The 24,062-nt window shown below is 66.8% G+C and overlaps 4 protein-coding genes across 8 annotated transcripts; all 4 read right to left on the reverse strand.

Annotated features, from left to right (window-relative positions):
* Nucleotides 1-474: 474 nt before the first annotated feature.
* On the reverse strand, nucleotides 475-4,883 carry PIGS (phosphatidylinositol glycan anchor biosynthesis class S). Of its 2 annotated transcripts, none has more exons than XM_080377135.1 (12): nucleotides 4,794-4,883; nucleotides 4,562-4,701; nucleotides 4,382-4,493; nucleotides 3,818-3,907; nucleotides 3,564-3,655; nucleotides 3,198-3,396; nucleotides 2,719-2,861; nucleotides 2,503-2,617; nucleotides 2,076-2,221; nucleotides 1,852-1,952; nucleotides 1,271-1,481; nucleotides 475-1,105 (listed from the first exon to the last, which is right to left on the reverse strand). In XM_080377135.1, exons 1-12 carry the CDS (start codon nucleotides 4,828-4,830, stop codon nucleotides 830-832), a joined length of 1,662 nt encoding a protein of 553 aa, XP_080233261.1. In that variant the 5' UTR covers nucleotides 4,831-4,883; the 3' UTR covers nucleotides 475-829. The 2 variants fall into 2 exon arrangements, with proteins under 2 accessions (XP_080233261.1, XP_080233260.1); XM_080377134.1 differs by having other exon boundaries at nucleotides 3,818-3,910.
* A 440-nt stretch (nucleotides 4,884-5,323) lies between these two features.
* Nucleotides 5,324-9,293, reverse strand: ALDOC (aldolase, fructose-bisphosphate C). Its single transcript, XM_080377511.1, has 9 exons — nucleotides 9,177-9,293; nucleotides 8,283-8,408; nucleotides 7,995-8,206; nucleotides 7,849-7,903; nucleotides 7,618-7,778; nucleotides 7,010-7,093; nucleotides 6,747-6,921; nucleotides 6,467-6,666; nucleotides 5,324-5,826 (listed from the first exon to the last, which is right to left on the reverse strand). The coding sequence occupies exons 2-9, from the start codon at nucleotides 8,392-8,394 to the stop codon at nucleotides 5,731-5,733; spliced, it is 1,095 nt and encodes a 364-aa protein (XP_080233637.1). The 5' UTR covers nucleotides 8,395-8,408; nucleotides 9,177-9,293; the 3' UTR covers nucleotides 5,324-5,730.
* A 1,754-nt stretch (nucleotides 9,294-11,047) lies between these two features.
* On the reverse strand, nucleotides 11,048-19,832 carry SPAG5 (sperm associated antigen 5). 3 transcript variants are annotated; one of them, XM_080377191.1, is made up of 24 exons: nucleotides 19,555-19,832; nucleotides 19,116-19,217; nucleotides 17,449-18,899; nucleotides 17,177-17,369; nucleotides 16,722-16,841; nucleotides 16,537-16,629; nucleotides 16,297-16,431; nucleotides 15,888-16,007; nucleotides 15,539-15,631; nucleotides 15,155-15,289; nucleotides 14,916-15,009; nucleotides 14,749-14,842; nucleotides 14,567-14,648; nucleotides 14,043-14,176; nucleotides 13,605-13,770; nucleotides 13,288-13,444; nucleotides 12,938-13,009; nucleotides 12,672-12,795; nucleotides 12,306-12,417; nucleotides 11,999-12,079; nucleotides 11,771-11,911; nucleotides 11,506-11,580; nucleotides 11,321-11,401; nucleotides 11,048-11,223 (listed from the first exon to the last, which is right to left on the reverse strand). In XM_080377191.1, the coding sequence occupies exons 1-24, from the start codon at nucleotides 19,576-19,578 to the stop codon at nucleotides 11,110-11,112; spliced, it is 3,993 nt and encodes a 1,330-aa protein (XP_080233317.1). In that variant the 5' UTR covers nucleotides 19,579-19,832; the 3' UTR covers nucleotides 11,048-11,109. The 3 variants fall into 3 exon arrangements, with proteins under 3 accessions (XP_080233317.1, XP_080233315.1, XP_080233316.1); XM_080377189.1 differs by having other exon boundaries at nucleotides 11,771-11,914; XM_080377190.1 differs by lacking the exon at nucleotides 19,555-19,832 and adding an exon at nucleotides 19,424-19,462 and having other exon boundaries at nucleotides 11,771-11,914.
* Nucleotides 19,833-19,841: 9 nt separating this feature from the next.
* RSKR (ribosomal protein S6 kinase related) lies at nucleotides 19,842-24,004 on the reverse strand. Of its 2 annotated transcripts, XM_080377485.1 has the most exons (12): nucleotides 23,595-24,004; nucleotides 23,292-23,489; nucleotides 22,575-22,658; nucleotides 22,427-22,495; nucleotides 22,189-22,258; nucleotides 21,326-21,433; nucleotides 21,112-21,152; nucleotides 20,988-21,015; nucleotides 20,794-20,883; nucleotides 20,633-20,721; nucleotides 20,437-20,547; nucleotides 19,842-20,344 (listed from the first exon to the last, which is right to left on the reverse strand). In XM_080377485.1, the coding sequence occupies exons 1-12, from the start codon at nucleotides 23,643-23,645 to the stop codon at nucleotides 20,123-20,125; spliced, it is 1,161 nt and encodes a 386-aa protein (XP_080233611.1). In that variant the 5' UTR covers nucleotides 23,646-24,004; the 3' UTR covers nucleotides 19,842-20,122. The 2 variants fall into 2 exon arrangements, with proteins under 2 accessions (XP_080233611.1, XP_080233612.1); XM_080377486.1 differs by lacking the exons at nucleotides 21,112-21,152; nucleotides 21,326-21,433; nucleotides 22,189-22,258.
* Between the last annotated feature and the right edge of the window lie 58 nt (nucleotides 24,005-24,062).

The following is a 24,062-nucleotide window of genomic DNA, read 5'->3' on the forward strand; positions in this document are numbered from 1 at the left end:
GGCTGCTCCGGCCAGATCCCGGCACCGGGGAAGGCGGCATTCCCCCGGCGGGGGGGGAAGGATGTCAGATGATGCCAACCGGCCCCCCAGGAATGGTGGTGTGGGGCTGGTCCCTATGGCTGTCCCTGAGAGCACAGGGGACACCCGGGGGGGGGGGAGGGGGGGGGGGGGGGAGAGGATGACCACCCCACCCCCCAAGAACCTCAGGCTAATATAGGGGAGGGCCTGGACCCAGCAGGGTGGAATGGCCCCAGGAGGCTCTGCCCGCACACCCATCAATAAGGAAGAACTGTGCCCCCCCCCAACAGCTGCACCCCATACCTGTCCCACCCCAACATGCGCTTTTGACTAAAGACCCCTAAGGCAGGAGCCAGACCCCCTAAAGCAAGGGGGGGGGGGGGGGAAAGGGCAGCCAAGCTTGGGCTGGGGGCAACAGCCCACACACAGCTCACCAGGGGGGTCACACAGCTCATGGGGGGGGGGGGGTCACACAGCCCCACATCAGCCCCCCACGGAAGTGGGGGTGTGTCTTTATTTATAGAGCAGCTTGATTGAAACACAGCAAGGTGCAGGGTGCACACGGGGAGCCCCCTCCCTCCTCTCTCCCCTTCTGGGCAGAGGGCTCAGGACCCAGACTGAGAGCATCTCCCACCCCTCCAAGCAGCCTCTCTTCCCACTCCTGCATTTTGGCCACCACAGACCCAACCGAACTGCCGGGCCCAGTCCTGACACCGTTCTGGGGTGTCATCTCAGGCCATGGGTCCATGACAACATACTGCACGAGGTGGGGACACCCCCAGCCCCAAGAGAAGGCACCATCGCAATGGGCTCAGTCCAGCTTGGTGGGCTCCTTCTGACGTTGCCTGGCCTCCCGCACAATCTTGGCCAGGGAGAGGAGAATGGGAACGGCCATGGGCAGGAAAAGTGGGATGTAGATGGCAAATTTCTGGTCATCGGGGAAGTAGAGAAGATGGAGGAGAGATGGGTCAAAGAAGGCTCGCTCCGAGGAAGTGACTGCTTCCTTGCTGGCCTGGAAAGCAGAGTGCAGGTGGCCTGTGGCCAGCTTAGCCATGGCACTCTGTGCTGCAGCCACTGCTCGGTACACCTGTGTGGGAACAATGCCAACAGTCAGTCCCTGGCCAGGCGGGACCACAGAAAGAAGCCTGGGGGCCTCGCTCACAGTACCACACCAGCAGGAGCTCACGGTCTAGCACACGGACAGCAACACCTGGCCCCCTCTGCTCCTCCCCTCAGGGTCCCCCAGCCCTACCTCAGAGGCTACATCATCTTTGATGACAATGTTCCCAATCTTGTCCAGGAGCTGGGCCAGTGAGGTCAAGGTGGTGGAGACGGTGGCAATGTTCTCCACGGTGTGGGCCCAGAGCAGACGGTCCAGCTCCCAGTCGGCCAGCCCCTCGTTCCCTGGGCTCTCCAGCAGAAACTCAGGGGGCAGCTCTTCCCGAGATAACCCAAAGAGTAACCTGGGAGTGGAGGGGAAGATCCCAGCCCACATCAGAAGCCTGCAGTCCCACACGCAGTCCCTGCTCTTCCCCTTCCCCTCTGCATTCAGTCCTGGCAGGGCTCAACGATGCCCAGTGGCCTCCTGGATGCAGGGCATGACAAGCCAAGCCTCCCACCTCAGGAGGTGGAGATATACCAGCATCTCTGGCCAGACAGCAGTGCTGGCCAGTGGTCAGCACCTTGCAGGCCACAAAAAGCCACCCTTTACCTCCCAGAACCCACAGAGAAGCAAACAAGCTGCATGCGTAGCACTTGCTCTGACCCCACCAATTTCCACATCTGCCAAGAGAGCACACGCAGGGGCCCAGGGAGGGAAGAGAGCATCCTCACCGGAGCTGGGCCAGGAAAACCTCCATCACTCGCACCATGTCCACATCCACATGCAGTGGGAGGGAGGCTTGGGGGGAAGCAGGGGCTTCAACGTTGTAAACCTGCAGGAGAGCCTGTCAGCGAGCCCCAGCCGGAGCCCTGGGACTGGCAGGGCTACCAGCACTCGCTGGGGAGGGGGAGCCGCCACTCTGTCAGAGCACTACCAGCGCCCCATGTTCCCGTACCACGATGCCACCCCAGCGGGGGCTGTGGAAGGCGTTGGTGCTCACTGGGGCTCCGTCCTTGTCCTGGATATACAGAGGGGAGTGGGAACGCTCTGGCACGTACAGCAGGAAGTTCAGCACAGGGTTGAGCGAGGCAGCGCTGGAGCCTGCAGCAGGACAGAGTCAAAGAACTGCCCTGGCCAGCAGGGACAGCAAGAGCAGATCGCCCGCACGCAGTGCCGGGGCAGAGCCCAGCCTGGCTCTTTCCACAGCAAGCCCCAAGCAGGACGGCCAGGCCAGCAGGTCTCTGTCACCCTCGTTCCCATCTGGGGCTGGCAGGGCATGGCACTGCAGGGAGGGAAGGGGCACAGGCCATAGGCACAGCTGTCCCCCCTCCCTCAGCAGAGCCCAGTCCCATGACAGCCAGTCATGGTGACTTCATGCTCACCTAGCCGGGCCTCCACAGGGTTGATGACATGTGGGAGGCTGTGAGCGCTCAGGAGGAAGCTGGAGGACTCCTTGTCAAAGCGTGGTGTCACTCCTAAGACGGCATAGTACAGGATCTGCAGGCACACCACGAAGACGTTGCTGGCAGAGAAGCGTGTCCTGGGGCATCCAGGAAGGACTGAGCTGGGCTCTCCCCACCGCCTCTCCCAGCCCTCACCTGCGAGTCCACAGAGAAGTTGGCCACCAAGCTCAGTTTGTCCAGGACGGGCTGCACATAGCGGTCCACAGCATCCTCGATGTCCCAGTCCACAGCATGGGACTTGGGGTCGGGGTTCAGCAGGCTGAAGGTGATCTCATACCCTGTCAAGGACCCACAGCCCGTGAGGCACCACCACAGCCACCACCTGTTGATACTGAGGCCACACATGCGGCCATGACAGAGCTCCCAAGAGTGGCAGAACCTGACCCCCTCTTCCCCAGTCCTCCCCGATGTGGGGTCATGCACCAGTGCCCCAACACAGCAATCGCAGCGTGGAGCCTGGCCCAGAGCACCTGCCAAGGGCAAAGGGAAGATCCTGGGGTCTGTTACCCAGAAGACATCTAGGGATACTAGAAGGACAGTAGGAAAGAGCCCTGACCCCTGAGACAGGGGGCTTTCCCCGGGTCAGAGAACGGGGCTGGAGTGCACATCCGTACCCAGGCTGGATTTCAAGTACCGCCGTGCATCAAGGCCAAGCTGGCCATCAGGCACACGGTCCGAGAGAGCAGTGGCGATGGAGCTGGCCGTGAAGGACATCACCTGCGTGAGCTGCCAGAGGCGGGTGCGGAGGGCAGCCAGGCCCCCCCCAGCCCTCACCAGGGCACTGCGGTGCTTCCCCACGTAGACGCTGATGCCCTGGGGAAGGGGCAGGGGTGAGGGCTGGGAGCAGGGCTGGCTCCTGCCCACACATGGGAGAAGAGCACGGTGCCACCTGTGACAGCCTGGGGACAGACACCTCCCCCCAGGGCATCTGGGAGGGGTGAAGTGTGCAAAGGCTGGCACTGCAGGGTGCTGCTCCCTACCTGAGGCAGGAGAGACGAAGTTTCAGGGACCACGTACATGGTCAGAGAGCCCAGCGTAGCATCCTGCAGCGAGCGCAGAGCAGCGTCAGCCTCTGGGGAAGATAAGAGACATTAGCAGGGTTGGGAATTTCACTCCAAGCCCCATCCTACCCTGAGACGCAGTAAAGCCCAGTCCCCTGCCTATCTAGCCTCAGGAAGGGGGGACTGCTCCCCCACGGAGCTCCCCCAGCTACTGCAGTCCCTCATCCCTGTACCTTGTGCGGTAGCTGCATCCAGCGCTGCCTCCTCCTGAGCCGTGGTGCTGCGATAGAGGGTCTCGTAGCGGGACGTGATGCTGCTTCTCACTGCTGGGTGAGAAAACCCGAGTGAACCCGCTAACCCTGGCTCACAGGCCCTTCGCAGGAGCCAGGTGCCAAGAGTGACAGAGACAGCCCCTGGGTGACACATGCCACAACTGGTCCTTTGGGCCCCAGCTCTAACCTCAGCAGAGCGACCCAGCGTGGCACACGGCCTCAGCTAGTCCACGCTGGCAGGTGGGACACCCCCACGCCACCCAGGGCGCATCCCACCCTCCGAGGGCTGCCACAGCACCCATCCCCGGGGAGGCGAGCTGGTCTCTTCCCTGCAAGCACCCTGGGGACTCTGCTGTCCCCACTGTCCCCCTTCGGACAGGATGATGCTGGTGCCCGTGGGTTTGGGGCCCTGGGAGCTGTGGTGCTGCCTCCTGGGGAGAGAAACAGCGGGCACGCAGGGACCCCCCGGGGAAGGGCGGGGGCAGCCGGGGAGCGGGGGGCCGCGGGCAGCCGGGGGGCTCTCACAGTTCACGGGAATCTCCACCTCCTGCACGTCCCTGAAGGGCAGCGGCCTCGGCAGGTCCCCGGGCACCGACCCCGGGGCGAAGACCACAGCGACGGGCACCGCCAGCTGGAACTGAGCAGAGGCGGCGTCAGCCCGGGCCCCACCCGGGCCCGCCGCCCCCCGGGCCCCCCGACGCTCACCGGCAGCTGGCCCAGCCCGTCGATGCCCGCGTAGGGCAGGGCGGCGCGGTAGGTTTCGGTCGTTCTCCACCACAGCGGCAGCCCCAGCACCACGGCGATGGCCGCGAAAGACAGGGCGGCCCGGCGGCCCCGCGCCCGCTCTGCGGGGACAGCGCTCAGCACCGGCCCGGGGACCGGGCACAGCGGGGACGGGGGCGGGGGGAGCGGGCGGGCACCCGAGTGCCGCCGGTACCTGCTTCATCCGCCGCTATCGCCGCCGCCGCCGCCATCTTCACTTCCCGTCCCAGCCGATGGGGCGGGGCCTATGCCCTGCCCGGCCAGTCAGAGCGCCCAGCCCTTAGCACAGCCAATGGACGTCGAGTTCGGAGCGCGGCGGCGCAGACGGGCGGGCAGTAACACCAATCAGAGCGCGGCGCCAGCCCTGAGGAGGTGGGCCTTGGCCGCACCGCCGCTACGAGTGCCACGGAAGGACAAGCGGTGCCCAGCGCGGGCGGCTGTGCAGCTCCGAGCACCGCGGCCGGGATGCCGGGTGTGGGGGGGGAAACGAGGCGGGGCTGGGGGGGGGAGAACTGCGCGTCCTTACTCGCCCCTTGACCCATAGAGCGAGCCCAGCCACCCCCGCCCCCAGGTGCCAGAGCCCCCTCTGTGTGCAGGTGGGCTGAGACCGGGCACAGCTCACTGCATGGATGAGCACAAGCGGCACCCGCGGCCGGGATGGGGCAGCAGCCGGTGCCCCACAGCGAGGGAGGAGGCGGCACAGCGCTGTCTCTACCGTTTATTTGTTGTTAGGCTATTTGGTACACGGGGTGCACATGGCGAACACAACACACGCGCTCCAAGGGCGGCAGCGACCGGGACTGCAAAGCTACGGCTGAGCAGGGGCACCCCCAGGCCTCCCCTCCTGCCTCCCCCCCACGCGGCCCGGCCTCCCCCCTCCACGGCCTGGCCAGAGCCCCCCACCAAAGGGGCATCCGGGTGCCTCCCTTCGGGGGGCTAGGTAACCCAGCCCCCCCACCTCATCTGCAGACGCGGCAGCACGGAGCCCATGGGGCCCGCTCCCCTCCCCCTCCCCGCGTGGCGGCTCCCCTGGGTGGCTGGAGTGGAAGCGGGGTGTGAGCAGTGGTGGGGAGGGGGCCAGGGCGGGGGCTGGTGGGGTGCCCGGCTGGGGCTCAGTAGGCATGGTTGGCCACATAGAGGGACTGCCCGGCGGCCCCCGAGTCGTCCCCGCTGCCCTCGTACTTGCCCAGCGCCGCCAGCCCATTTACCTGCAGGGAAAAGAAACATCAGTGGCCCCCAGGGGGTATGGCCCCTGAGGACCCCAGTCCCTGGGGACACCGCCTTCAGGGTCCCCCAGCTCATGGGGACACAGCCTTCGGTGTCCCCTGCACCCCTGCAACAACACAGCCCTTGGCACCCCCCTCCCACAGGGACAGAGCCCTCAGTGTCCCCCATCTCAATGGGCACAATCCTTGGTCTCCCCCACCACCCCAGGGGACATGGCTTTTGGCATCCCTCTTCCCACAGGGACAAGCTCTTGATGTCCTGTGGCACCCTCGAGGGCATGGCCCACCCCACAGGGACCTGGCCCTTGGCATCCCCCATTCCCCCGTGGGGACACAGCCCTCGCTGTCCCCATGGACACAGTACTGTGTCCCTTTCATGGGGATCACGGTCCTTGGCACCCCTTGTCCTGTGGGGCACAGCCCTTGGTGTCTCCTATCACCCTGGGGGACATGGCCATCAGCATCCCCTCTGCCAATGGGCACAGGCATCAGTACACCCCTTCCCATGGTGACACCGCCCTCGGGGTCCCCACCACCCCAGGGGACGCAGCCCTTGGGGTCCCTGCCACCCCAGGGGACGCAGCCCTCAACACCCCTCTCCTGCGAGGGCCATCGCCCTCACCTCTGCACGCTTGACAAACTCCTCAGTGGCGGCGGTGGCATTGTCCTGCTGCCCGCGCCAGGCACTGAGCGCCGACGCCTGCAGTGCCCGCCCATAGGAGAAGGTGAGGGCCCATGGCCGCATTAGCGGGCACGTGTTGATGGCATTGAGGTTGATGGAAGCCTCCTCCTCACTCTGACCCCCGGACAGAAAGGTGACACCTGCAGAGAGCTGTGTTATGGCACTGCGGGGGGCACAGGGCATCCCCCTCCTGGTCCCTGCCACATCCTGGTGCCGGTACCTGGCACGGCTGGGGGCACGGTGCGGCGCAGGGCAGTGACAGTGGCCATGGCAATCTCCTCGGGGCTGTACTTGGTGGGGCAGGAGTGCCCAGGTGTCACCATGTTGGGCTTTAGCAGGGTCCCCTCCAGGTAGACATGGTGGTCGCTCAGTGCCTTGTAGACAGCTGCCAGCACCTGGGAAAGACAGGCAGTGTGGGGTCCCCTGGCACGTCACAGCACAGCACAGCATGGTGCCCACCCTGCTGCCCACCCCACCGCTCACCTTCTCTGTCACATACTGGCACCGCTTGAGGTCGTGGTCACCATCAGGCAGGATCTCCGGCTCCACGATGGGCACGATGCCGTTCTGCAAACACCAAGCAGATGCCACCATGGGGACATCCCTGGGTATCCCTCTGGCCCCATGGCAATGTGGGGCAATGCCTGGACCTGGGGGGCGATGCTCAGCCCCAAGGCTCAATGCCCACCCTTGCCGGTCATACCCATCCCAGTGGGGTGATATCTGGCCCCATGGGGTGATGCCCAGCCTGAGGGGGTCAATTCTTGGCCCCACGGAGCAATATTCACTTTTGTGGGGTGATGCCCAGCCCCATGTAGCAATGCCTGGCCCTGTGGATTGACCCCTGACCCCATAGGTGATGTCCACTCCATGGGGCAATGCCTGGTCCTGAGAATCAATGAGCAGCCACATGAGGTGTTACCTAACCTCTGGGTTGATGTCCAGCCCCATGGGATGACACTCAGGCACGGGGGCAACGCTGAGCCCCAGGGATCTGTGCCCATCCCCACAGGGCAATTCCTGGATCCTTAGGTCAATACTCCGGCTATGGGTCAGTGCCCACCCCATGGGGCAAAGCCACAGCCACGTACCTGCTGGCAGATGCTGGCGTAGCGGGCCAGGACGTTGGCGTTCTCCATGATGGCGAGCGCAGAGGGGGTGTTGTCGCTAATCTTCAGCACGCAGCGCCACTTGGCAAAGTCAGCCCCATCCTTCTTGTACTGGGCACAGCGCTCCGACAGCCCGTCCAGTCCTGCCAGGCAGCGCGTCAGCCCCACAGCCCCAAACCCCGCGGCCCCCACCCCACCGCTCGCTCCACCTACCCTGTGTGGTGGTCTCCCCATCTGTCCCAGCCAGTGGCACAACACCCTTGTCCACCTGTGGAGAGAAGGGGAAGGCAGCGCTGAGCCCCACCAGCACCCTTCCAGCACCCTCAGCACCCCACAAACCCATCGGAAACCCCCCACACCTTGATGCCCACAACGATGCCCTTGTCCTTGATCATCTGGACGAAGGGGGTACCATCGTCAGCCTTCTGGTACATGGTCTCGTGGAAGAAGATGACGCCCCCAATGCATTTCTTCACCCGGCTGTCGGCACTGAAGAGGATCTGGCGGTACAGCCGGCGGTTCTCCTCCGTGTTCTCCACCCCGATCTGGTTGAGGCGCTTCGCCATGCTCCCTGCAGGCACCCAGCACCCTCATCAGCCTCCGGCGTGGGGAAAAGGGGTGGCGGGCCAGAGCCCCCCAACACTGACCTACGGACTCATCGGCAGCCAGGATGCCCTTGCCGGGGGCCACAATGCGCAGCGCGATGTCCGACAGCTCCTTCTTCTGCTCGGCCGTCAGCGCGGGGTATTGGTGCGTCATGGTGGCGGTGGTGGCTGCAAGCAGACGGGGGCTGAGTCACGCGCCGGCGGGGTGGCACCCACCCCCCCCGGCCAGCACCCTGCGGGGAACCCCACGGGGCTGGGGACCCCCAGCCCTGCCAGCCAGGGGGGTGGGCTCCCTGCGTACAGCAGGCAGCTGCCCTCGCCCCGGGCCGGCCAGGGCCTCGTGGAGGATGCCGGGGAGCTCCCAGCCATTTTGCTGCCTGCTCGCCCGCCCCCAGCCCAGCCATCTTAGGGAGCGCAGCCCCGGGGGGGCGGGCAGGGCCCGGGGGGGCCGGCGGTGGAGCTGCCCCGCGGCCGGGGCTACCCCGAGCGGCTGGGACGCGGGGGGGTGGCGGTAGCCTGGAGCTGGGGATACTGGGAGGGGGGGGAATACCTCGGGAATGGCGCTCCCCGGGGAGGAGAGACCCCAGGGGCGGCACTACCCGGGGCTGGGGGCGCCCGGGCTTGGCGCTGCCCCGCGGGGCCGGTGATGCCCGGGGGAGATGGTGCGCCCCCCGGGGTGGCGATCCCCCCGGCCGGTACCGCCTGGGCTCCGGCTGCTCGAGCGCAGGGGGTGCCTCCAGAACCCTCCCACCCCCCAACACCCCGGCGCCGGGGCTCCCCCTACCCCGCCGCCCCCCCTGCCCCGGCGCCCCCCAGCCCTGCCCGACCCCCCGGATGCCGGCAGCGCCGCACGAAGACGCCCCGGAGGCTCGGCGGTGCTGCCGGCTCCCGTCACCGGGCGCCCCCCGGGCGCCCCCCCCCCCGGCTCCCCCTTACCGTGCGCAGGGCGGGCGGCAGCGGACGCGGACTGCGGGCTGTGTGCTCCGGCCCCGCGGTAAATGGGGCTGCGCTGCCGCAGAGCTACGTGACCGGCGGGGCGGCACCCGGCAGGACCGGCCCCCCCGGCCCGCTCCGCCCCCCCGCCGCCGCACGCACCCCCCTCCCAGCCCCGCCGGCGACCGGCAGTGGCGCTGGTGGGGACCCCCCAGGGCGACAACCCCGGGGTGGGGGCCCTGCGGTGCCACCTCTTTGCAACCCCTTGCTGCTGGTGGGGACCCCTCTGTACCCCCCCCCCGACCCCCGGCCAGGGACGCAGCTGAGTCGTCCCCCCCCCCCGTCATGGGCAGGGACCCCCAGGCAACCCAGGCACCCCACTGTGCCACCCCCGGTTGCTGCCAGAGACCCCTCTATGCCACCGACCCCACTGTGCCATTCTTGGTTATGGGTAGGGGCTTCCCTTGCCACCCCCGTGCTGCTGCTGGGGACCCCGCCATGCCCCCCCGTTGCCACTGTCACCTACAGGCAGGGACCTTCCCCCCATCACCTCTGGGCCAGGGACCCCCCTGTACCACTCATCACTGTGCCACCCTGCTTGCTGTCCCAGAGCCCCCGGCTGTGTCACCAGGGGCCAAGACCCAGCAGCGCAGAGCCTCCCGGGGCAGAGCAGGGAGTCCCACAGGAGACGGCGGTGTCCCCGCAAAAAAGCTGCCTGCAGGCAGCACAGGGACAATAGCAGTGTCCCCGCTCACCCCACGGGCCAGCTGCCAGGACCCTGCTGCTGAATCCCTGCCGTAAAAGGAGGGCTGAGCCACCCCGCGTGGCCCTAATCCAGGGATAGGGGCACATCTTCCCCTGCACCCCAGAGCCGGGCACCACCTGGGCCCCCCACTGCCCACCTCACATCTTGGGGGGCTGTATCTGACCCCTTGCAGGGGGTCACAGCCACAGGAAGGAAGGGTGCAACACCAGGGAACAGCAAACGTTGCTTCCCCAGCAGCCACCCACGCACCCGGTAAATAGAGGCGCAACCCTCAGCACCCCCATTCCCTGGGTACTGGGGTAAAGGTGCCAGCACCCGCCCCGCTCTGGGCTGCGGCAGAGGGCAGGGGAAGGTGATCTCCCCCCCCGGGCAGGAGAAGCAGGCAATTAAAAACCAGAGCACTTGTTTGAATGCTGCTATTTTGGGCCACGTTCGGGGAGGGAGGTGCTGCATGGCCCCCGTGGCAGTGGGGAGCATCCTCGGGGTCGGGAACACCGGGAGAGGGATCCCGCAGGAGATGCCCTAGTAGGAAAAGGAGGGAGTGAAGGCTGGAGCTGTGCTGGGAGCAAGGGAGCCCCCGAGGAAGCCCCCCCATGCAGCACAAGGTCCCAGGGGTAGGGGACTGGGGAAGCTGGCAGAGCTCCCAGCACCTGGCAGGCAGCCCTCGCCACCACCCAGGGGATGCTGCATGCTGCAGCCACGCAGGGAGGGGGAACCAGCCCCATGCAACAGGCGTGTGGCCCACAGCCCCACCGTGGGGTGCAGGAACTGGCCTCCCGCTACCCTCCGCAGGGGGAGGCAGGAGGGGGGCACAGAGGGAATCTAGGGCAGGAGGAGGAGCGGGGCCGGGAAGGGAAGCTAGGTCAGCCCGGGCACGCTGGCTGCTGCCGGGGCCGCAGGGTGGGAGCCTGGGGAACGCACAGCGCCTTATTGAGAGCGAGCAGCAGCGGGGGGGTGAGTGCACCCCGCCAAGGGGAGGCCCTGGGGTGGCAGGGAGCCGTGCCTGTGGCCCCGTGACAGGGACTGAGCAGGAGCAGCCAGCGCAGGCTGGATCAGTTGTCCCCACGCAGGGCATCAGGAGCTTCCTGCATCCATATACCAGGCAGGGTGAAAGCCAACACAACTTTATTTAGTCAATAATTGCAACATTAAAGAAAGGCAGGTTTCAGGCTACAGTGGCTCGGCTGCTTCCTTGCTGCTAGTGCCTGGCTCCAGGCCCAAGTACAGCAGCAGGCAGTGGAGCTCCTGGCAGTTCGCTGCCATGTCGGGGACGGCTGAGAGGACCTGGGGACAGCAGCAGTGTTAGTGACAGCATTTAGGATGAAGGGTTGGTGTTGCTGCAGTCACAGCAAGGGTGAGAGCTACGAACCATAAATCTCACCTCTTTCATCTTCTCCTGCATCTCCTCGTGGGTCCTCAGCATTTTCTGGACGTGTTGGAGCCTCAGCTCCAGCCCCTTGATCTGCAGTGGGAGATGTCTGTCAGAAGCCTGCCCCAAAACTGGGCAGGGACCAGCCCAAGAGAGAGGGGACTAGAGCCATGGCAGCCCCTCGGGGCTCCCCGTACCTGCCCCAGGTACTTGTCAGAGCGTAGCATATTCTCATTCTCTTTCTCCAGGAGCAGCAGCCGCAGTTTGTCCAACTGCAAAAAGAGCGAGCGCCGCTGAGACATCACTGTGGGACGAGACCCCGGGGAGGGGGGGGGTGGGGAAAGGCTCCCCCCTGCCCTTGAGCTGGTCACCTGCTCAAGGAGTGAGGTCTGGAAAGGGCCCCTGTCCACAGAGGGATGGTGACATGAGGAGCCCTCAGCCCTGGCAGCCCCTCAGCCTCACCTGCTGCTGCAGCAGGACTCTCTCCTGGACATGGGCAGTGTCCACCTTGGGCTCCTGCCCTCGCACCTCCTCCCACAGCACCTTGACCTCTGTCTCAGCGCGCTGGAGCGCGCGACTCAGCTGAGATCTCTCTTCCTTCAGCTGCTGCAGGGGGAAAGGAGATGCTGAGGGGGGTTCTGTGGCTGGCACTGCCCAGGCGTGCAGCCCAGCCAGGCCCCTATCACACACCATGACTTCCCCTCTCTGGTTGAGGAGTTGCAGCATCTTCTCTTCCTGCTGTTTCACGATGTCCTGCAGCTCCTTCTCGCTCTGCGGTGGGGAAGAAGTGGTGTCAGGCAGTGTCTGGCCCTGGCCACCCCCAGCACCCCAGCAGGGAGTGAGTTTTCTCATGTTTGAGAAGGTCACACGAGCCAGAAGCACCCAAGGGGCATCACCAGAAGCAGTCACCCAGATTTCTCAGTGTCCTAGATCAGCACCCGTCCCAGTTCGGCTCTGCCCTGGGGCGAGTACTGGCCCACTTCTGGCACCGGCTCACCTCTATCTTGCCCCTCAGCGCCTTGTTCAGCTTAGCGATGGTGGCAGCCTGGGTGTCCATCTTCTCCTCATTCTCCGATGTCACGGTAGCCAGACGGAGCTGCAGGTCAGAGCTGGGAGAAGACAGTGGTGCTGAGCAGGTGAGCATCACAGCCTATCACGGTGACAGATTCTGAACCCCGTCCTGGGCATCCCACCAGCCCCGTGGTGGGAGGGACCAACGCACCAGCCTGGCCAGCTAGAAAAAGCCCTTCTAGCCATGGCAGGAGAGGTCTAATCCTGGACTAGGACAAGATGCAAACCCCAGACAGGCTGCCCACAGGAGAGACCATGCCCAGCCCTCAACATGAGCCCACACTGAACCCACATCTCTGTCTGCAGCGCCTTGAACTTGCTCTGCTCCAGCTCCTGGACGCGGAAGCTCAGCGTGGCAACATCGGAGACCACGGCTCTCAGCTCCTTCATGCTTTCCAAGAGACTGGTCTCGGGCTCTGTGGGCAGGGCAGAGGCTCATGAGCAGCACAGAAGGAACATCAGCTTCAGGGGACACAGCACCAAGCAGGAATCCAAGCCTGCTCGTACAGCCTGTGCAGCCCTGGCACAGGGTGCAGGGCAGGGTGACAGCCCCAGTACCTGGTGGCTTTGTTGTCAGGGAAGGTTTGTCCTTAGTAAAGGCACCTCCACCTCCAGTGGTTTCGTCAGCATCTGCAAGAGGAGAGGGAAGCGGTGCTGTGCTCAGCCCTGCGTGCTGCGGGGAGCACGACCAGAGCTCACTCACGTGGGATGCTCGGAGAAAACCCCAGCTGCCCACAGGAGCCGTGACCCGAACCATGGCTGCCACAAGGCAACAACTGGGGAACCCACAGGGATGACACTGGGATCTCCTCCTCATCCAGCACCGCACCCCCAGCATGGGAGGGAACGATCCCCACCCCCACACAGGGACACCCCCCCCAGCACCCAGGCAGCGGGTGCCAGCTCACCTTTCGCCGACAGCGCTTTCAGAGCACTGCCCACGAAGGAGGTCCTGGCACGGGCCGGGGTGCAGCGGGCGGGGGTCCAGGCACAGCGGGGGGTCTGCCAGCTCTGTGCCTGCAGGGCCACGGACCAGGCTCTGCTTCTCGATGGGGCATCGTCATCCTTCGGAGGGGAGAGAGAGCACAGCTTGTGATAGCTTGTGACAGCTCTGCACTGCCCGGGTGAGCAGGGGGTGTCTCGAAGCCATACCATGGGGGACCATGAGTGTCCTACACCCCTCAGGCCACCCCTGGTCCTCCTTGTCCCAAGGCAGGGCTCCTACCTCCTCTTGCAGAGCAGCCCTGAGGCTGTCTGCAAGCTCCTGCAGCTGCATCTTGCTCTTGGCAATGTCCGTGAAACACCAGGAGACTTTGTCCCTCTTGTGCTGCAAGTCAAGGAGCTTGGCCTTGGTGCTCTCCAGCTCCTTGCAGAGGGCAGCCTGCTCTTCACTGTGGGATGGCATCAGCCTCAGCGGGAGCAGCATCCCCCCCTCCTCAGCGTGGGATGGGGACATTTCCCACGTCTGCTCCCACTGTGACCTGGGAGTGGTGCAAACCCCACGGATTTAGGCAGCCCCCCTCAAGATGGGCTCTGGTAGGCTTCCCCACAGCCGTGGCAACCACACTTGGCTGGGGCAGCAATGCCCGGAGCAGTGTTCCCCAACCCCCAGGAGGAGCTCGATTTCCCAAAAACAGAGGGAGGTGGTGAGCGGGGACAGTACCACAGGCACTCGTGGGAATTCATCAGCTCCTCGTATTGCAGGGTGCGCTCCTGCAGGGCGGCCAGCGTGGACTTCAGCTTGGCCTCCACCTCCAGCAGCTGCGTGCGGGACATGCAGTTCTCCTGATCAAGGAACTGGAAGAGGGTGGGGGGACACAGCTGTGAGTGCACCCTTGGGACCCCCAGCAGAGTCCCTCCCATGCCTCAGGGTGCCATTTCCCATTAGGGGCAGCTTTACCCCAGCAAACCAGCAGTTTACTGGGGACATCAGACAGGCTGGGGGAGGGCAACACGCCTGCAGCCCGGAGAAAATTATCCCCGCGAGCTCCCCACCCCCCTCCCCAGGAATTGCCGCTGGGCAGGATGGAGAGCTGTGCTACGTGCGGGATGTCAACCACCCTCACCACGCTCACCCCCTCCCGTGGGAGGGCTAATCCTGCTCCTGGCCGGCTGCCAGAGTTCCCGCGAGGCAGAGATGGGGGCTGGCAGCGCGTGACAGCGCGGGCAGGGTCAGGCAGCTCCTACCTCCCGGCACTCGGTGGCCTCCCGCAGCTCCTGGCGCAGGCCATTGCAGTCCTGCTGCAGGGCATCCCTCTCCTGTGCCAGCCTGTAGGAATGGGACAGGGTCAGGGGGTGCCGCGTTCTGGGGGCCAGGGGTGGCAGGAGGTGGGGGAGGGGTAATGTCCTGCCCCAGGGCTCAGACCCACTGGGTTATCTCCTCGCACTGCTGCTTGTTCTGCTGCTGCAGCTCATCCCGCTCCTGCTCCACGCTGGCCAGATTTGTCATCAGGGAGCTCAGCTCTGTGAGGGACGGAGCTGTCAGCATGGTGGGGGGCACAGGGGCAGCTCCAGCCCCCGTGTCACCCACCCCTACCTGCACTGAGACAGGATTTGTCCACAGTCAGCTGTTCCAGCTGAGCCACCGCATCCTGCAAGGCCACTGAGGTCTCCTTCAGCTGGCAGGACGCCTGCAGAGACACAGTGCCCTCCAAGCTCACTTTGGGCTGCTCTTCCCCATAGGGTGCTCCCACACCAAGGGGTGCCCTGAGTCACCCTGTGCAAGGGAGCACCCCAGACACCCCCAGTCACCACTCTGCACTAGCAACCCCCTACCTTCTCCTTGGCTTGAAGAGCTTCGTCTGCCTGTTGCCTCACAGCATCCCGCTCCTCTAAGCAGCTCCGCAGCTTGTTGGGCACTCTTTCCAGCACGGCTCGGCACCAGGACACCAGGGCTCTCACCTGCTCCCGCTGCAAGGGGAGACAGCACCAAGCAGAGATCAGCATGGCATGGCACTGCCAGCCTCCAAGCCGGGACAGCGTGGCCGTGTCGGCTGGTGGCACTGTCCTGCTGCATGCCCAGGGACCGGTCTGGCAGCCGGGCTGCCCGTGGCACCCAGGGCACAAGGCGCTCCAAGACAGAGCAAAGCGGCACCAGCCATGCTGGTGGGGAGGCGAGGGGCTGAGCCCACCGCCAGCCCCCACCGGGACACCCCTCACCTCCACATCCAGGGCTCTCCTCTCCTCCTCCAGATTTTCAAAGGTGACATCTATGAATTCCCGGAAAGACCGAGTCTCGGCAGACAGGGATGCCTGTGGGGCAGGAGGGATGGGTCAGCGCTGCCGTGCTGCAAGAGCCACATTTGCTGGCCATGGAGGGAGGAGAGCACCAGCCCCAAGGCCAGATGCAGGGCAGCTCCCCACAGCTGCACAAAGAAACCTCTGGTGGACCCAAACCCCTCCCAGACCATTGCTCGGAGCATCACTCAAGCTCAGGCCATGGGGATGCCTGTCCAGCCCCCCAGTGACCCAGGTGGGAAGCAGCCGGAGATCCCTAGCCACTCAGTACCTGCTGGTGGACGGCATTTGCCAGCAGCGTGCCCAGCTCTCGCTGGGAGGCCAGGCTCTGGCTGCGGGCACTGATCTGGGCACTGGCATGGGCACGGAAGGCCTCCAGGAAGCGATCTCCCTGCCGAGGGAAGGATGCTGCTCTGGGCACACTGTTGCATGAGGGGCAACTCCGAGGAGCATCCCCACACGATGATGATGCCCAGGGCTCCCGCTCCCAGCGGGACACAGCCCAAGCCAAAGCCACATCCAGAGAGCTCCAGCTGCCCCAGGCAGCCACAAGGCCTTCTAGGGCTACACTGGACTTTTCCCCTGGGATGCTCAGGAGCCCTTCACCCTGTCAAGATGCTCCATGAAAGGCACGGGGACAGCAGACCCTGCCCTGACCCTGCCACCAGCTGCCCCTCTACCTCCTCCTTGGCTCGGAGAGCTTCCTCTGCTCGCTGCCTCATGGCATCCCGCTCCTCCAGGCAGCTCCGCAGCTTGCCGGGCACTCTCTCCAGTACGGCTCCACACCGGGACACCAGGGCCCTCACCTGCTCCCGCTGCGAGAGGGGACAGCACCAGGAAGCACCAGCTGTAGCTAACTGCTGCCGTGTGTGCTGGCAGCGCCAGCACCTCCCAAAACCCAGGGGGAAAGCGGGGATCACCTCCTGGGTGAGGGCTGCCTGCTCATCCTGCAAGCTCTGAGAAGTCGCATCAACAAAGCCCTGAAACAGGAGGCGCTGCCTGCTCCAGTCACCCTGGGGAAGGGACAAGGGCACCAGTGCTCAGGCAGGGCTCCCAGAACCAGCACAGGCAGCGCCAAGCACAGGTGAGCCCGGCTGAGACGCACCATCCGCTCAAGGGCCAGCTCCAGCTGCCGCCGCAGGTCCTGCTCTGCTCCCCGCTGCCACTGCAGAGCCTCCGTTTTCCTCCGCAGCTCAAGGTAGAGGTTGCGGTAGATCTCCTCCTCCTAAGGGCATCCCAGCAGAGCAGAGGGGGCTTCGCCCCAGCCCCACTCCACCCTGGGGGCCAGCGAGAGCTCGCACCTCCCACTCTCCCTCCCCCTGTGTGTGCCAGGGATGTTTCCCCACACAAAGGGTTCAAATCCAGCAAGCTCAGCAAGTAGAGCTGGACGTGATAACGCGGCCGGAGGAGCGCCAGGCACATCATGCCATGCATGGTGCCACAGCAGCCCCGCTTCCCTTCTGCTCCACCAGGCTGCGGCGCAGCCAGGGCCACATGGGCCCCGTCATGGCACTGAGGCCATAGGGAATGGGGTGGCACCACCGCAGCAAGAGCTCTTACCCCTTTGGCATGGGTGATGTCCGTCTGCATGAACACATCCCTCTGCTCGGCCGGCCCCACACCAGGCAGCAGCCGCTGGCTCTCCTGGCAGCGGCGCAGCTGGAGCGAGAGGGCTTCAATGATGATGAGGGTGCTCTCCAGCCGCACCTCTAGCTCTGCCCGTGGCAGGGACTTCAGCTGCTCCCGAGGACAGCTGGGGACAGAGAGAGGGCAGGGGCAGTGCATGGGTGTTACAGTCCCATCTGGGGCGGGAGGCATGTTCCTACACTTACTGCCAGAGCAGAGAGTCCGTTTCAGCAGCGCTGTCCTTGGCACAGGGAGGGGCACCCACGTATGTGTTCATGCTCCTCTCCTGCAGGTCCCGGGGGGTCATGAAGGTCCCGGCGCTCGTGGCGGCCACCGGCGTGACGCTCGTCCCGGCGCTCGTGGCGGCCACCGGCGTGACGCTCGTCCCGGCGCTCGTGGCGGCCACCGGCGTGACGCTCGTCCCGGCGCTCGTGGCGGCCACCGGCGTGACGCTCGTCCCGGCGCTCGTGGCGGCCACCGGCGTGACGCTCGTCCCGGCGCTCGTGGCGGCCACCGGCGTGACGCTCGTCCCGGCGCTCGTGGCGGCCACCGGCGTGACGCTCGTCCCGGCGCTCGTGGCGGCCACCGGCGTGACGCTCGTCCCGGCGCTCGTGGCGGCCACCGGCAGAGGCAGGCTGTGCCGCAGGGAATCCAGCGGGGACAAGGTACCGAGGCTCTTCTCCAGCCACACCAGTGGCAACATCCAGGACACGGCACCTGGGGCCACCTCGGGCAAGGGGACTGGGGTGGCCGTTGCCTCCGACCCAGCAGGCTCCAACCTCTGTGCCTCGGTGGGAGGGAGCTCAGGGGGGTCCTGTTCTGGTGGGGCAGGGGACTCTGCTCCCTCAGGGGTGTCTTGACAAGATAGGGGACCAGCACCCCCAGCCAGGGGCGTGGTGCCCACAGGGCTGCAGGAGAAGTGGGTGGGCACCACTTGCCACCTGTGGAAGGGGGCTTCCTGTGGGGTGGAGCTGGTGCCAGGGGGCCCTAGGGTACAGGAGGCCAGGCTGGTACTGCCAGGGGACTGGAGGGTGCAGGGTGCTTGGATGGTGCTGCCTGGAGGGTTTGTGGTGCAAGGCACCGAGCTGCTGATGCTGGGGGGCCCTGGGGTGCAGAGCGTTGGGGTCACGCTGCCACAGGGCTCTGAAGTATGCAACACCGGGATGGGGCTGCACAGGGGGGCTGGCATTGTGCTGTCAGGGGGCTCCGGGATGCTGGGTGACTCTGGGGTGCGGGATTCCAGGACCGAGCTGCTCAGGGCCTCTGAAGTACAGGGTCCTGGAATGGGGCTGCTGGGGGTCTCCGGGGTGCAGGGCGCCCGCACAGGGCTGCTGGGGGGGTCTGGGGTGGTGAGGCCCAGGACTGAACTGCATATTGGGGCTGGCACAGGGCTGCTGGGGGGCTCTGGGGTGCAGGGCCCCCGCACGGGGCTGCTGGGGGGCTCTGGGCTGCTGGGGCCCAGGACTGAACTGCGTATTGGGGCTGGCACAGGGCTGCTGGGGGGCTTCGGGGTGCAGGGCCCCCGCAAGGGGCTGCTGGGGGGCTCCGGGGCGCTGGGGTGCTCTGGGCTGATGCTCTTGAGGGGCTCCAGAGGCCTGGGTGCCAGTGTGGGTTTCCTGGGGCGCCCCCGGGTGCAGGACACCGGAGTGCCACAGTTCTACAAGACATTGGGGGGGTCGAGGGTCAGGGCTGTCCTGCCCTTCCTCCCATCCCCCCATAGCCGTTTGTCCCATTTCCCCCACCAGTAGATCATACCTGTCATCCCAGTGCCTTGGCACCTCACCCCAGTACCACCAGTTCCGGTACAGCCCGACACCCCTTCCCGTTACTCAGCCCCCTCCCCTGGTGTCCCCCCACCCCGCCCCGCACCCACCTCGAGCCGCAGGCGGCGGAACAGCGGGGTGAGGGTGGTGTGTTCAGCGCCCGGTTGCAGCTGCAGCTCCTGCAGGGGGAGGCGCCGCGGCCTCCGCGCCGCCTGGGGGTGGGGGGGTGGGGGTGGGCACCGGGGGTCACCGGCAGCACCACCGGCAGTACGCCCCAACGCCCCCCCCCTTTTCATATATACAGGGACAGTTCCCGTCCTTACCGGACGCCCCTGCCACCCCCGCGGCTCTCCACGTCGCCCCACCGGGACCCCGCCCCCAACCCCACCCCGCGGGGAGCCCCCCGGCCCGCACTCACGGCGGGGGTCAGGGCGGCCCGCATGGCCCCGGTGCGGCCTTCCGGTGCAGGCCCCGCCCGTTTGAAACCCACCCTCCCCCCCCCGGGGCTCTCCACGCCGCCCCACCGGGACGCCCCCACCCCGTACTCACGGCGGGGGTCCGGGCAGCCCACATAGCGCCGCTCCCGGTGCCGTTCCCGCGCCGCCTATTTGAAACCCACGCACGGCTCTGATTGGCTGTCCCGCGCACGCGCCGCTGCGCCTGGGAGTGCGTTAGGGGCGGGGCCACGCGCGGTGGTGGGCGGGAAGGGGCGTATCCTCGAGATAGGCCCCGCCCAGCGGGCGCAGCGCAGCGCCGAGCACTGGCCACGTCGGGGGCGCGCAGCGCTTGGCGGGGGGCGCACGGGAACGCGCCCAGCTCCCGCTCCAGCTCCCGCTCCCGCTCCAGCTCCCTCCCGACCCCAGGCCTGCCCCGGGGCACCCAGCCCTGCACGGCTCCCCAGACCCCTGCCCGAGGGTTGAGGGGCGAGCAGCCCCCCACGCCCGGGGGTCCTGCTCAAGGCTGCACCCGCAGCAGTGCCCGCGGCTCCGGGGTTTATTGCTCCCGCGGGGAGAGGTACAGCTTTGGGGTAAGGGGGACCCGGCCCAGCGGGGTCCGACCTGCCGCCGGGGTGGGGAGGATGTCCCTGAGCGATGCCGGGGGTCCCAGCCACGGTGCTTCAGCCGGGCCAGGGCCGCCCCGGGGGGGTGGCAAGGTCGTAGTCGAAGTCGGCAAAGGTGGCAAGGTCAGGCGGGGGCTGCTCAGGGGGGCACGGGGCCACCGCCACCGCCACCGGGTCCTTCTGCAGCAGGTCGGCATCAAAGGCCACCCCGTGGAAGAAGGGGTGGCCCTGGAAGTGGTGGAGGTAGCGCAGGCGGTGCAGGGGGTTGTGGCACAGCAGCTGGGGATGGAGGGAGAACAGTCAGTTGTGGGGACCCCGGCACCCAGCTCGGGGGGCCAGCAGGGACCCCAAAATCCAGGTGGGAGGGTTACCTCAGCAAGCAGCCGGGCCAGCGCGGGGCTGAACGTGGGTGGGCTCTCATAGCTGCTCTGCTTGACACGCTCCAGCATGGCCACGTGGTCCCCTGCCGGTGCCACGGGGAACTGGGAGGGCAAGGAGTGCATTTAGGGTCTCCATGGGGTGCAGCTACCCCCCCACCCCACCCCCTCCCGACCCCATGGTCCTCACCTCCCCGCTGGCCAGGGCAAAGAGCAGAACTCCCAGGGACCACCAGTCAGCTGCATGGCTGTAGGGCCCCCCGCTCAGCACCTCCGGGGCTGCAGGGGTGAGCAGGTGAGTGCCTGGGGGAGTTGCACCCCGTCCCCCCCAGCCCCTCACTGCCCTCTTACCCATGTACTGCAGGGTGCCACAGATTGTGTGGGCTCGCTCACCCCACTGCAGGTGCCGGGAGAGGCCAAAGTCGGTGAGCTTGAGGTGCCCTGTAGAGCAAGACACCACACAGAGACCCATGGATGGGGTGTCCCCATGGATGGGGTGTCCCCATGGATGGGGTGTCCCCAAGACAGTGCCACCAGACTCTTACCTCTCTCATCCAGGAGGATGTTCTCCATCTGAAACAAGACAAGTGCTGGGATGGCTTCTCCATGCTAGGGGGTTCAGAGACCCCCCATCCCATCCTCTGCCCCCCCGGCCCTACTGCCACCCACCTTCACATCTCTGTGCATGATGCCCAGGTCGTGGAGGTACACTGGGGAGAAGACAGAGCCATCAGGGTGGTGGGTACCCTCCCAGCATGGTGCCTGCTGCCACCCCCATGGCACCCAGCAGGCAGCATTCCACCCCTGGGGATGGCTGACCCTGCCTGCAGGTCCCCATTGGTGGGGACAGTGGTGGCTGTCCCTGACATGGCAGGCCACTCACCCAGCACCAGCACCAGCTCAGCGGCGAACAGGCGGACGGTGGCCTCAGCGAAGCACCCGGCGGCACGCCACAGTGCATGAAGGTCTCCGGTGCTGCAGTAGGTGCACACTGCCGGGACGGGCGATGTGCCTTACCGAGGGGCTGCCCCATGGGGCCAGGCTGGCTTGAGGGGCACGGGCACTGGGGTGGCATGGGCATGGGGGGCTGGGTGGGCCACTGGGGCCATGCACCAAGGTGATGCAAGCACTGGGGCCATAAGGGCAGTGAGGTGGCACAAGCACCAGGACCACACTGCGCCAAGGTGGCATAAGCACTAGGGCAATATGGGCATCAGGACCACATCCTAAGGTGACACAGGGCATAGCTAAGGCGGCATAGGAGCATGCAAGCGCTGGGGTCATGTACCACAGTGACATGGGCACCAGAGCCATGTGGGCACTGGGAACACACAAGCACCAGGGCCACATGAGCTCTGAGGTGGCACAGGCACCATGGTCACACAGGCACCAAAGTGACACAGTCCCCGGGGTCACATAAGCCCTGGGAATGCACAAGCTATGTGGGCACCAAGGTGGCACAGCCATCAGGGCCACGCAGCCAGGTAGGCACCAGGGCTGGGGTGTCTCATTCACCCCTGGTGCTGGTCCCTGCCCCACGGTGGCTTGTCCCCACCCCTGTCCCCCCATCCCTGTCCCCACAGTGGGTGCAGGGTGGGAGCTGGCAGCCAAGTGCCTGGATGCCCACGGGGCAGTGCGCAGCACGGGGGGAGCGTACGCGTGTGTGGGGACACGTGTGCAGGCAGCAAGGACACGTGAGCCGGCGGGGGGGGGCTGGGGGGAACCCACGGGCAGATGGTCACTCACTGATGAAGAGGTGGCGCTGGCCCTGCCAGCTGTCCCCCAGCCCGTGGACAAACGGGTGCCTGACCTGTCTCTGGGGACACAAAGCAGAAAGGGTGAGCGGCCCCCAGGGTGGGGGGCCAGGGGGGCTGGGGACCCCACTTCTGCCACCCTCCCTCCACAACCCCACAGCCTTCTGCCATCCCTACGGCCACCCTGCACCCCCCCATGGGCTGGGGTCCCCCTTGGACCCCCCCCCAACCTGGATGCTGACTTCTTCCTTGCACTGCTTGAGGGTGTCGCGGCGCAGCACCTCCACTTTGGGCATAACCTGGGGGGGGCGAGGGGCTGTCAGGGGGGGGAGCCAAGGTCAGGCAGGAGCACCCATGGGCCCCGGGGGCAGCACCCACCTTCACGGCGCAGACCTTCTCCCGCCCGCAGTCCAGCACTTTAAGGATGGTCCCGAAGGAGCCTTTGGCCACGAAACCCAGGATCTGGGGTGGGGAAGCAGGGTCTGAGCACCCCGCGGAGGGGGGTTGGGGTGCTCGGGGTGGGACAGGGTGTGGGGTCCTGTGTAGGTGGCACAGGGCACCTAGTGCAGGTGGTGGGGACACATGGTGACCAGGAGAATCCAAAAGAGCACCCCAGTGGGATTCACGGGGACCCAGTATGGGGCACACGGGGACGGGGGACAGGGACCCGCAGCACGGCGGTTGTGGATGCTGGCAGGACGCACGGGACCCCGGTAGGACGCACGGAGACTCGACATCGGGGTGCGGGGACCCGGCGGGGGTAGAAGGGGACGCGGTGGGACAATCGGGGACGGCGGTGGGAGGCGCGGGGACCCGGCACGGTGTGCGGGGAGAGCCCGTAAGAGGGGCGGCGATCCCGGGAGGGCAGCACGGGAGGGCGCTGGGTGACACCGGTAGGACGTGCAGGGACCCCGGTAGGACGTGCAGGGACCCCGGTAGGGCGCTGGGTGACCCCGGTACGGGATGCGCGGGGACTCGTTAGGGCGCCCGGGGCTGCCAGGGCGGGATGCACGGGCGGCGCCGGGAGGACGCTCGGGGACCCCGTTAGGATGCACCGGGACCCCGTTAGGAGGGTAGGGACCCCCTGGACGGCACCTTAAGCTGCTGCTGGCGGGCGGAGGGGCGGACGGGGAACTCCGGCAGGAAAAGCGAGACGAGCTGCGGCAGCGGCCACCCGGGCAGCGGCGGCTCCTCGGCGGGGCCCCGTGGGGCCAGGGCAAGCCCCGACCCCGGTACTGGTACCGGCCCAGCGCGGCCCAGCAGCGCCCGCACCCACGACCCCACGGCGCGGCCCTACGGAACCGGGGGCAGCGTCAGCGGGGCGGCGGGGGACCCCCGGGGCCGAGGATGCCCGGGGGCGGGGGGCGGGGAAACGACCCCCGGGACCTCCGCACGCACCTGGGGGGGCCGCACCGGGGCCGGCCCGGGGCCGCTGCTCGCTGCTCCCATCGCGGCGCCGCCCGGCCGCGCCCCAGGCCCGGGCCCCGGTAATCCGCCGCTTTACATAACCCCGCCGCCCCGCCCCGCCCCGCCCGGGCGCGACCACCCCCCGCCCCGCGGCCGGGCACCGCCGCTGCCCCTCGCACCGGCAGCGCCGCCCGGGACCCCTCCCCCACGCCTGATCCGCTCCCGGGCAGGGCGCGCCCTCCGGGGACCCCCACCCCACCCCTTTGCACCCCCCGGGCCGCAGCCCCCCCACCCCGGGGCGGCTGGTGGGTACCTGCAGCCCCCGCCGAGCCCCGGGGGATGCTGCAGGGGAGCCAGCCCTAAGCCCCGAGAGCTGATGCCCCGAGCAACCCCCCCGGGGAGGGCCAGGGGGTGAAGCCACAGCAGGTGGGGGGGCTGCTGCCGAACTTGGGGGGGGGG

The sequence above is a fragment of the Falco punctatus genome (genome assembly GCF_963210335.1).
Source record: "Falco punctatus genome assembly, chromosome: 1".
In the NCBI taxonomy this organism is placed as follows: Eukaryota; Metazoa; Chordata; class Aves; order Falconiformes; family Falconidae; genus Falco; species Falco punctatus.

Coding starts and splice junctions, on each gene's coding strand:
- RSKR (XM_080377485.1), bottom strand. CDS start 23,645: ATGGGAGCAGCGAGCAGCGGCCCCGGGCCGGCCCCGGTGCGGCCCCCC. Junction 21,016..21,111: donor TCATGCACAGAGATGTGAAG/GTGGGTGGCAGT, acceptor GTCTTGTTTCAG/ATGGAGAACATCCTCCTGGA. Junction 20,722..20,793: donor TGGCACCCTGCAGTACATGG/GTAAGAGGGCAG, acceptor TCACCCCTGCAG/CCCCGGAGGTGCTGAGCGGG.
- SPAG5 (XM_080377189.1), bottom strand. CDS start 19,578: ATGTGGGCTGCCCGGACCCCCGCC. Junction 19,218..19,554: donor GGGCTGCCCGGACCCCCGCC/GTGAGTACGGGG, acceptor CCCCACCCCCAG/GCGGCGCGGAGGCCGCGGCG. Junction 12,080..12,305: donor CGCTGAGGGGCAAGATAGAG/GTGAGCCGGTGC, acceptor TCCCCACCGCAG/AGCGAGAAGGAGCTGCAGGA.
- PIGS (XM_080377134.1), bottom strand. CDS start 4,830: ATGGCGGCGGCGGCGGCGATAGCGGCGGATGAAGCAG. Junction 3,397..3,563: donor CTTCGTCTCTCCTGCCTCAG/GTAGGGAGCAGC, acceptor CCCCTTCCCCAG/GGCATCAGCGTCTACGTGGG. Junction 1,482..1,851: donor GTTTTCCTGGCCCAGCTCCG/GTGAGGATGCTC, acceptor CTCCACTCCCAG/GTTACTCTTTGGGTTATCTC.
- ALDOC (XM_080377511.1), bottom strand. CDS start 8,394: ATGACGCACCAATACCCCGCGCTGACGGCCGAGCAGAAGAAGGAGCTG. Junction 7,904..7,994: donor GCATCGTTGTGGGCATCAAG/GTGTGGGGGGTT, acceptor TTCTCTCCACAG/GTGGACAAGGGTGTTGTGCC. Junction 5,827..6,466: donor AGTTTGTCAAGCGTGCAGAG/GTGAGGGCGATG, acceptor TTTTCCCTGCAG/GTAAATGGGCTGGCGGCGCT.